Here is a 10,998-nt window from a genome sequence, read left to right as displayed (position 1 = left end):
GTAGGAATTACATTTGTACCTTGCTCTTTAGTGAGTCACTCAGGCAATGACAATCTGCGGCAATTTGTCGCACCGCCAATGAGAACAGAGCCAACATCTCGAGAGAAACTTCGCCCCCAGGATGCTGAGACTAGTGGTTTTGCTCCTCTTATTTTCCCCCATGGAACGCCAAGTAGATGCTCTGAAGTGTCCTGCGAGTGATCCCCTCCCAGTTCCACATAAATTGTACCATTCCGGGGACCTCCTCGTTGCCGGGGTCACGTCTCACATCCGTTACACCTTTCATGGATTCTCTTTTCAACAAAATCCTTCACTTAATCTGTTCGACGCTCTACAGTAAGGAATGCCCTTCTCCTTCATATTACGACCTGAGCAAGCCAGGTCACAAATTGTCTTTATGAAAGCAACTGGCACGGAGAAAGACCACATGGGTTTGATCCACCTTCATGTGCCCCCTTTGAGTTCCTTCCTGAGTTTTACATTTTGAGCTCCACTGGCAATCCATTGGTGATTACTTCACCGACAAGAAAGCTCTTTTCTGTTTTGGTTGGTGGACTGTGGGAGACAAAAGAGATTGCTATTCTATATCAATCAACAGTTATTGCAATCAAAAGACCAGTCAACGTGCGTTTAAGAGCCCAATTTACAGGCAAATGCAAAATTAATATGAAATTGAAATTCTTAACCTAACTGTGATGTAATTAATTATAAAATAGTTCAAATGTTTGGAATGCCTGCTTTCTTATGGACAAAGTTGCAGCACAGAATTTGGCTGCTTTAGAAGTTCTCTTGTTGGAGTGGTGTGCAAAGAGGAGATATGTGTAGAATTTTCCAGCTCTTCCCGGGATCTTAGTTACAGTAGGGGTGAGATATTACTAGCAGTGGCATAGGAGGTTAGGAGCTCGTGTATCTAATCTGGAGGAACCGGGTTTGATTCTCCGGGCTTTCCGCCGCTTCTGAGCTATGGAGGTTGGCCTCTGGGAATTCAGATTAGCTCCTGTGCACCTCCCACAATAATACGCCAAGTTGGTGAATCCTTGGGCTAAGGTTAGCAGCTTCTCTGGAGCCCCCCTCAGTTCCTTAATTCCCCACACTCACAGGCGTTTGGTGCTCGAGGGGGGAAGGGCAAGGAGATTGTAAGCCCCTTTGAGTCTCCTACAGGAGAGAAAAAGGGGATATAAATCCAAACTCTTCGTCTTCTTCTATTATTTATTTGACTCATAAATATCTCTCCCTGTCAAACCCTATCACATATGTGGGATTGATGTCTTTATAAAATGGACGGTATAATAACACATGTCCCACTGTTTTGACCGGTGGTTGTAGCCATCCTGGCAGGAACATAACCACAATAGTGATATGTGAGTATCTCCCCTCCAGTAGCACTGAGGGGAAGCAGTTATGCAGTATGCTACAGTTCGCAAAATGATTTGGTGTCCTGAAGATTTCAGGTGTTGTTTGGGCAGTAGAGGAACAGGTTTATTAGCTGAGAAACATTACACGGTTTAAAAAAGTACCTAGATAATAAAATCAGGGCCAGAACAGACTGGTATTGTGGTGAAAGGATGCATTATTACATTTTATTTTTTTAACCCTGCTTATAGTATAGTGACGAAGTTCTACCAGCATGTCTTAGCTTTGACCTTTGCCATAAAAGAGGTCAATGAAAATATCAAGATCTTGCCCAATGTTACGCTCGGGTCCCTAATCTTTGACAGCTATTATGATGTAAGGATGACTTATCGTACCACTCTGGACCTGCTCTCCAAAGCGCAGAGGTTTGTCCCCAATTACAAATGTGACACCCAGAAGGACTTCATTGCTGTCATTGGGGGACTTGGCTCTGAGACATCCTTCCGCATGGCAGAAATCTTCGAACGCTACAAAATTCCACAGGTAGGTCATGCGAATGAGTATCTGAGGATTTGCAGAAATTATACCTTTCAGTTGTCCCTTTAGCAGTTATTTTGTGGTCCAAATGGATAGGAAGATTCAAATTCAAAATTATTGCTCCATGTTTGTACAACTGGAGACATTTTACCCAGGAGATAAGCATAAGCATTTATTGTCATTGTGCACGCACAACGAAATTTACAGCAGCATTCCTTGATGCACACAATTTCAGACTCATACCCCATCCTCACTTTCCCCTTCCTCCACCCATCCCTACACAGCCCCAAACACATCAACATGAAGCCGCGGAGTTTAGCATAGCCACAGCTCTAGAGTAGAAGCTGTCTCTAAGCCTCTTTGTCCTAGTTTTTATAGACCTGTATCGTCTGCCGGATGGTAACAGTTCAAAAAGAGAGTGTGCTGGATGAGACGGGTCTCTCAGAATATTTTGGGCTTTCTTTAGGCTGTGGGAATTATAGAGTTCTTCCAAGGAGGGGAGAGGGCAGCCGATAATCCTCTGTGCAGTAGTGAACACCCTCTGGAGCGCTTTCCTATCTGCCACTGAGCAACTGGAGAACCATACACAGATGCAGTAGGTTAAAACACTCTCTATAGCACAGCGGTAAAAGGACACCAGGAGTTTTCCATTCAGTTGTTGTATCCTTAAAAGTCTCAGATAGTACAGTCCTTGCTGGGCCTTCTTAACCACCGCGGCAGTCTGTATGCCCCAGGTCAAGTCCTCTTTAATCATAACGCCCAGAAATTTAAAACTAGCCACCTGCTCTACTTGATCTCCATTTATAGTCAAGGGCTGAATTCTAATATTCACTAAAGGGAGTTATTTCATTGCATTAAAAGGCACAACGGGCAGATACTCTACCCACCCAGTCTCTAAAACCTTGGTATGTTTCCTCATAGCTCACGTATGGTTCCTTTGCCCTAGAAGAGAGTGATACAAAACATCTTTCTTCCTTCTATCGCATGGTTCCCAATGAAGCTCACCAGTACATGGGGATTATCCTGTTACTACAGCATTTCAAATGGACCTGGGTTGGGATCTTTGCTGCAGATGATGACAGCGGAGCACATTTCTTGAAGGCCTTGGAGCCGCTACTTTCCAGCAAGGGAATCTGTTTGGCTTTTTCTCAAAGCATCCCAAGCCTCCCAAACTGGACTTATTTTGATGACCTTCATAATTTAATCTCAAAAGCATATCTTCCGTTCAGAGTGAGGAGGACAAATGCCTTCATCCTCTTCGGAGAAACTGGGATTTTCATCAGGATGATTACTCTGATATTTTTGGCATGCCCTCGATTTAAGGAAGATGCATCAATGACTAAAGTGTGGATCACGACAGCCCAGATTGATTTCGCTTTCATCGGGATGCAAAGAGCAATGGACTTATACTTGTTCCAAGGCGCCATTTCCTTTGCAGTACACTCAAAGGAGGTTCATGAGTTTGGGATGTTTCTTCAGATGGTAAAACCTTACTGGACACAAGGAGACGGCTTCCTTAAGGACTTCTGGGATCAGGCCTTTGATTGCACATTGCTAAATCCTCAGGAGCCCATGGCTGATGGAGCATGTACAGGAGACGAGAAACTTGAGAGCCTTCCTGCGACTGTTTTTGAAATGCACATGACCGGTCATAGCTACAGCATCTATAATGCTGTCTATGTTGTGGCACATGCCTTGCATGCCATGTACACATCCAGATCCAGTCATGGAACAAAGGCCATTGGTCAAATAGCTGAACATCAAACTCTTCAGCCTTGGCAGGTAACGTATGGCTACTCATTTATGGCTACCAATCTTGATCCTCTTTGACCTGAGATTGCAAATGCCTTAACAGTCCAGATGCTCGGGAGCAACAGCCGCAGAAGGCCATTGCTTTCACATCCTGCATGTGAGCTCCCAAAGGCACCTGGTGGGCCACTGCGAGTAGCAGAGAGCTGGACTAGATGGACTCTGGTCTGATCCAGCTGGCTTGTTCTTAGGTTCTTATGTTCTTATGCTCTTAAGCATAATAAAGTAGTGTAATGCCCTGGATCAAATAATCCAAGGTGATACAATATCCGGCTTCCCCTTTCCTTGATAACAAATGAAAAACTGATTATGCATTATTTACTGCAAAATTGTAGTATTTCTTCTTAGAGTCACCACACACACACACACACACACACACACACATGCAAGAATCAATTTTAATTATTCAACCACTGCAGAATAGTGGCTTTTCATGGTAGCTATGAAACTGAATAAAAGTGTTTTGATGATGGAAATTATAACTTTACATATGAAGTCTCCAACATTGTTGCTTTTCTGGTTTCCGGGCTGTATGGCCATGTTCTAGCAGCATTCTCTCCTGACGTTTTGCCTGCATCTGAAGATGCCAGCCACAGATGCAGGCGAAAGGTCAGGAGAGAATGCTGCTAGAACACGGCCATACAGCCCGGAAACCACACAGCACCCCAGTGATTCCAGCCGTGAAAGCCTGTGACAATACATTGATGCTTTTAACACCTCGTTCCTTTCTGTTCTTCAACTAGCTCCACTCATTTCTTCAAGGCATTTCGTTTAACAACTCAGCAGGAGAGACACTGTCCTTCAACGAAAACAGGGAAATGGCAGCCGTATTTGATATAACAAACTTGGTGACGTTCCCGAACAAGTCTTTCCAAAGGGTAAAAATTGGAAGGATAGATCCTAGTGTTGCTGAAGGGGAAGAATTCATCATTCATGAGGAGATGATTCTGTGGCACCAAACTTTTAACCAGGTGTGGATTCTAGGGACTTCTCAGTGTTATTCCATTCTTTGGACAGATGGTTTGGATACCAAAAGCTTTCAGTTTAACTTTTCGCAGGTTATGAGTGAATTGGTACTATCAAAAAAGTAATTAAAGTTCTACAGTCCCAAGAGCCGGAAGGAGTTGTGTATCAGCCTTCAAGTTTCAGTCTAAAGTTAGATCAATTGACAACATCAGGGGAGGAGCTGTGTGGATTATACTGGCCAAACCTCTTCCCATGGCAGGAAATTCAAAACTAGGACATGACTGACTCTTAGCCCCGAAAGGAAATCCTCAGCCCAGCCATGATAGGTCTAATAGGCCTAAACTACAGAGATGTACTGGCCTACATGTTGACAGGTAGGGACCAGAAAATTACACGGGCAACGGCCCGTTTTTGTTCTTTAATCTGCAAACACAATAAGAGACATCTGCCGGCTGAATAAGGGAGGGAAAGACTGAATAAATTGTGATCCTTAGAAGATAGGGTCAGAGGACGGAGTTTTTTTAGTAATGTCACTATAGGTTTTAGCAAGACTGCACAGGCACTTTACAAGTGTAGCTACCGTGTTTCCCCGAATATAAGACAGTGTCTTATATTAATTTTTGCTCCCAAAGATGCGCTATGTCTCATTTTCAGGAGATGTCTCACTTTTCTGTGTTCTGTTCTTTGCCAAGCATGCTTCCAAACAAAAACTTTGCTATGTCTTACTTTCGGGGGATGCCTTATATTTCGCACTTCAGCAAAACCTCTACTATGTCTTATTTTTCGGGGATGTCTTATATTAGGGGAAACAGGGTATATTAACTTTTAATCTTTTGCCATAATCAAATGTATTTTACCTACTACTTGCTTTTTCGCGAGTTGACCTTTTAGTAAACAGTCACCGACTGTGTATAAGTACAATAATAATTATATTAGTGTCGCAAATATTCCTTCTTGTAAATACCATAGACTATGTAATATTTTCGTATAGTGCTTTTAGTAATCTTATTATAGATTATAGATTATGTAACGTTTGAATAGTGCTTCTAGTACTCTTTTGTCTCTCTATATATAAACTATGGTAACGGTACCTTGAAACTGATGTACCCTGATCTTGTACCACTGGTTGCTGACTGTAAATAAAATGACTTAAAAAAAACATGACTGTCCATCATGGACTTGAAATCTTCCATTGAGGGAACATCTCCCCAACCTCAGTTCCCTCAACTGCATACAAAAGCCAATTTGGAAAGTGATGTAAAATTGCCTATCTATGTATCTCAAGAGCCAGAGTGATGGTTAAAATGTAAGACTGGGACCAGAGAAACCTGGGTTCAAATTCCCATTTGCACCATAGAAGATTGCTGAGTGGCCTTGGGCCAGTTACACACTTCTTATTCTGGCAGGTATTCGGATGTCTGAAACTTTTGCCCTCATTAAAGAGAGGCTATTAGCAATGGACTATCAACAACTGCAGAGCTTGGCAAATAAATCTTGTTCACCAACAAATATATCAGTTCCTTTCACGCAGGGACACCCAGCCTATTATATTACAGTGCTCACAAATCACATACACAGGAGAGCCTATATGCTGGCTAGATTTAACATCATGCCATCTCCGCTACACAGAGGAAGACTTAAAGGTCTTCCAAGCGATAAGAGGTTTTGTCCCTGTAGCATAGGACAGCTGGATTCCATCCCACACATTCTCCTGAAATGCTTATTATACCAAAAACTCCGATCCAGTTTGTTATCCCAAGTTATAGACTCCATGATTGATTATACTGAATCAGATAAAGTAGTCATGCTTTTAAATTGTCAGGATTTTCATTGTTGCTTTATAGTGGCAAAGTTTTTGTCAGAAGTTTGTAAACTGAATGTATGATAAACACGAAGTCTTTTACTTTTAACTTTTTAACTGGAACTGTATTTTATACTATCGTGTTATATGCCAATAAAGGCTTATTGAATTGAATTGGTATTCGGATGTGAGACCTTTGAGAAATACCAGCATTATGAGATGGAGGCAGGCAATGGCAAAACCGCCCCTGAATGTCACTTTCATTGAAAACCCTACGGGGTTGCCATCAGTCAGCTGTGACTGGATGGCAAAAATAAATTAAAAATTGATAAATAACACATTTGTTTGCTGGAGCAGGGTTCAACTTGGTCAGGGCCATAAAATATTGTTTAATTCTCTCTTCTTGAACTCCATTCATGTTTCTGGATAGGGGCTGCCCCTTTCACTTTGTACTGACTACTGTCAGCCTGGTTATCGGAAGAAAATGAAGGAAGGGGAGCCGTTTTGCTGCTATGATTGTGTTCCATGCTCAGAAGGAAAAATTTCAAACCAGAAAGGTAAGTAACGTCCACTGAAATCTGAAGTAGAAATCCATACAAGTCACTGGATTTAGAAGAATACACGCAGGTGACTCCAAGGACTTGTAAGGGCATTTCATTTTCCCCTACTATTTTCCCTTTCTTTTCCCTGACATGTAAAGAAATGTAAAGAAACATCTTCCCCATTTACATGGAGAATTTAGAAAACAGTTAAGAGCCAGTGTGGGGTAGTTGTTAAGAGCGGTGAGCTCTAATCTGGAGAACAGGGTTTGATTCCCCACTCCTCCATATGAGTGGCGGATTCTAATCTGGTGAATCAGATTTGTGTCCCTGCTCCTCCACATGAAGCCTGCCGGGTGACTTTGGACTAGTCACAGTTCTCTCAGAGCTCTCTCAGTCCTACCTATCTCACAAGGTGTCAGTGTGAGGAGAGGAAAGGAAAGAAAAGAAAAGAAAAGAAAAGAAAAGGAGATACCACCTACATTCTCCTGAACTCCCTTCTCTGCTTCCTTTGCTCTTTTCTGTTTCTCGGGAAACCTCGGAAAGAGACCAAGCCACCTTGAGTCTCCTTAGTCTCCTTTCCAGAAAGAAAGGTGGGTTATAAATCCAAACTCTTCTCGTCTTAAATATTCCATGATGATCCTGTGAGAAAGGGATTCATAATCCTTAGCCTAAAGTTTCGTATGAATTGATCCTTTCACTTTTTCCTTACAGACATGGACAATTGTATCAACTGCCCAGAAGATCAATATCCAAGCAAGGACCATGATCACTGTATTCCCAAGACGATAAGCTTTCTGTCTTACAAAGAGCCTTTAGGGATCAGTTTCACCTTTGCTGCTGCCTGTTGTTCCCTGATCACAGTCTCGGTGCTTGGGACTTTTATTAAACACAGAGATACCCCCATAGTCAAAGCCAGCAACCGAGATACCACCTACATTCTCCTGAACTCCCTCCTGCTCTGCTTCCTTTGCTCTTTTCTGTTTCTCGGGAAACCTCGGAAAGAGACCTGCTTTCTCCGCCAAGCTGCTTTCGGCATCATCTTTTCACTAGCTGTTTCTTGTGTGCTGGCCAAAACCATCACTGTCGTTGTCGCTTTTACAGCCATCAACCCTGGGGCCAACCTGCAGAAGTGGGTGGGGCAAAGACTGACCAACTCTGTTGTTCTTTCTTGTGCCTTTGTGCAAGTAGGAATGTGTACAGTGTGGCTCAAAACCTCTCCCCCTTTCCCAGATTTTGACATGAAATCACTGAGTAGAGAAATCACAGCAGAATGCAACGAAGGATCCGTCATCATGTTCTATATTGTCCTGGGCTACATGGGACTTCTGTCCCTCATCACCTTGATTGTGGCTTTCTTTGCAAGGAAATTGCCAGACAGTTTTAATGAAGCCAAGTTTATCACCTTCAGCATGCTGATCTTTTGCAGCGTCTGGGTGTCTTTTGTCCCAACCTACCTGAGCGCCAAAGGGAAATACATGGTAGCCGTGGAGATCTTCTCAATCTTAGTTTCCAGTGCTGGCTTACTGAGTTGCATCTTTTTTCCAAAATGCTACGTTATTCTGTTGAGGCCCGAGCTTAACAAGAGAGAGCAGCTGATACATAGAAAGCATTAATGAATATAACTTGTCTATCGTATGTTTCTTCAGATTTGTCTGTGGAATTGACACTGCATAGGTATAATGCTGGTTGGGACAAGTTCTGTTGAGAACAACTGGTTTGCCACTGTGTGAAGCAAGATGCTGGTCTCGAGGAGCTTGACAGGTGCATGGACTTGATCTGGCATATTCATAAGTTAAAAACTTTATGTCTTTTGAAGAACATTTGGGTATCGTTTTGTTTTCACTTGCTGTTTCTTCCCAGATTTTGACACACATTCATTGACTGGAGATGTCATAGCAGAATCCAACATAGGGTCTGTTGTCAATGTTTTACGTTTTCTTGGCTGCCTGAGAATCCTGTCAATTTTCACCTTGATTGTGACTCTCCTGACCTGAAAGTTGCCCGACACTATCAATAAAGATCTTCGCCTCCTCTCCAATGATCTTTTGCGGTGTGTCTTTTTGTTCCATGCTACCTAAGCACCGAAGGGAACTATATGGTTGCTGTCCAGGTCTACTCTATCATGTACTGTAGTGGTGGGTTACGAGCTGGTATCGTTCCCGCCAAATGCTACACTATTTTGTTGTTGCATGAGCTGAATAGCACCTCTCTTAATGTGAGGCAGTCAAATGTGGATGGTGTGGGGGTGCATCTGCTTGCTGCTGGGGAAGGGGGAGGGGCTCCACTTTCTCCTTCTAGCAGGGTGGAGGGATTTCTGGCTGCCCTGGGTCTGTTTCATTAGCCCCTGCTTCCTGGCCTGTGGGGGGGAAAGGGAGGGAGCAGGTGGCCAAATCATCCCCCATATGACTGAGGCAAATGGTGCCTGGATCACAAGACCCCCATGCCCTCCCCCAAGATACACCTATGCTTGAAACCCCCAAAAGTCACAGTAAGTCAGCTATGATTTGATGATGACAAAGCATTCCTAACCTTAGTTCATAACTACAAGAAACTATTTTCTGGATCACTCCACTAAACCATTAGTCCCATAGCATCCTATTTCTGTCATTGTCTTGTGAGATATCATGGAATGATATGGGATTGTTTTCTCTCCTCAGCATCTGCAACTGGGAAGTATACCACTGCTGAAGTTAGAGGTTACATTTAACTACTATGTAATAGCCACTTTCTTTGCATGAGGGAAAGGGTTGTCAGAGAAATATTTTGTCAAGGGTTACCATGCTACCAGGTGCTCGGGAGCAACAGCCGCAGAAGGCCATTGCTTTCACATCCTGCATGTGAGCTCCCAAAGGCACCTGGTGGGCCACTGCGAGTAGCAGAGAGCTGGACTAGATGGACTCTGGTCTGATCCAGCTGGCTTGTTCTTATGTTCTTATGTTCTTACCATAGTGCTATCTCCCCCCTAGAGTTGGGAAGGTCTTTTTTGTTAAAAGCAGCAGTGGCATAGGAGGTTAAGAACTCGTGTATCTAATCTGGAGGAACCGGGTTTGATTCCCAGCTCTGCCACCTGAGTTGTGGAGGCTTATCTGGGGAATTCAGATTAGCCCATACACTCCCACACGTGCCAGCTGGGTGACCTTGGGCTAGTCACAGCTTCTCGGAGCTCTCTCAGCCCCACCTACCTCACAGGGTGTTTGTTGTGAGGGGGGAAGGGCAAGGAGAGTATAAGCCCCTTTGAGTCTCCTGCAGGAGAGAAAGTGGGGATATAAATCCAAACTCTTCTTCTTCTTCTTAACGAAACCTAACATTGCTCCAAACAGAATGGAGGAACACACACAATTAAAGCAGGTGATGGGTTGCTCCTATTGTTTACCAGTCTAAAATGCAAGAATCTGATCTCTTTCATCAAGTAATTGTTTTTGACATTTGCTCCCTTGAGAAAATTGAGCTGGGGGAGGATGCTACTTTCACTGGTGAGGACATGAGCTGCCTTAGGCAGGAGTGGAAAGACAGTGATGTATCAGTGTTAGAAAATTATGGAGTTTGGTCAGCAATGAAGTCTTTTTTTTTGGCATGGCCTTGTTTTCTGGTTGATGATTAATCATTGTGGAAAAACTGGGCTACACCTCCTGTTAACTGGGCTTCTAAGGAGCAGAGGGAACTCATACAAACAAATACAAATACAAAACCTTTAATGGTATTAATGGTATTAATGGTATTGGTGTTAACCTTTAAGGCCTTACGCGGTCTGGTTCAGACCTCAGTGCCTCAGGTGGACCGGGTTTCTGGCCCCATATGTCCCAATACCGTCGGTGCTCCTGCGTTCGGTGAGGCTAATCTACATGGAGATCCCTCGCCCTTCTATGATTTGGCTGGCCTTCCACCAGGGTGCCAGGGCTTTTACGAAGCTCCTGGCCCCTGCTCTGGTCAGAATGCTCTTCCTCCGAAAGCTGTCCGGGCCTCTGCTTGGGACCTAAGCAAAGAGTTCCA

The 10,998-nt window shown here is 43.6% G+C and overlaps 1 protein-coding gene across 1 annotated transcript; it reads left to right on the top strand.

Annotated features, from left to right (window-relative positions):
* Positions 1-2,874: 2,874 nt before the first annotated feature.
* LOC125444255 (vomeronasal type-2 receptor 26-like) lies at positions 2,875-8,621 on the top strand. Its single transcript, XM_048516684.1, has 4 exons — positions 2,875-3,672; positions 4,443-4,670; positions 6,897-7,023; positions 7,720-8,621. The coding sequence occupies exons 1-4, from the start codon at positions 2,875-2,877 to the stop codon at positions 8,619-8,621; spliced, it is 2,055 nt and encodes a 684-aa protein (XP_048372641.1).
* Positions 8,622-10,998: the final 2,377 nt, after the last annotated feature.

This window comes from Sphaerodactylus townsendi, linkage group LG15 (assembly GCF_021028975.2).
Source record: "Sphaerodactylus townsendi isolate TG3544 linkage group LG15, MPM_Stown_v2.3, whole genome shotgun sequence".
In the NCBI taxonomy this organism is placed as follows: domain Eukaryota; kingdom Metazoa; phylum Chordata; class Lepidosauria; order Squamata; family Sphaerodactylidae; genus Sphaerodactylus; species Sphaerodactylus townsendi.
Note: the sequence above shows the minus strand (reverse complement) of the source record. Positions and strands in the feature narration are given on the sequence as shown.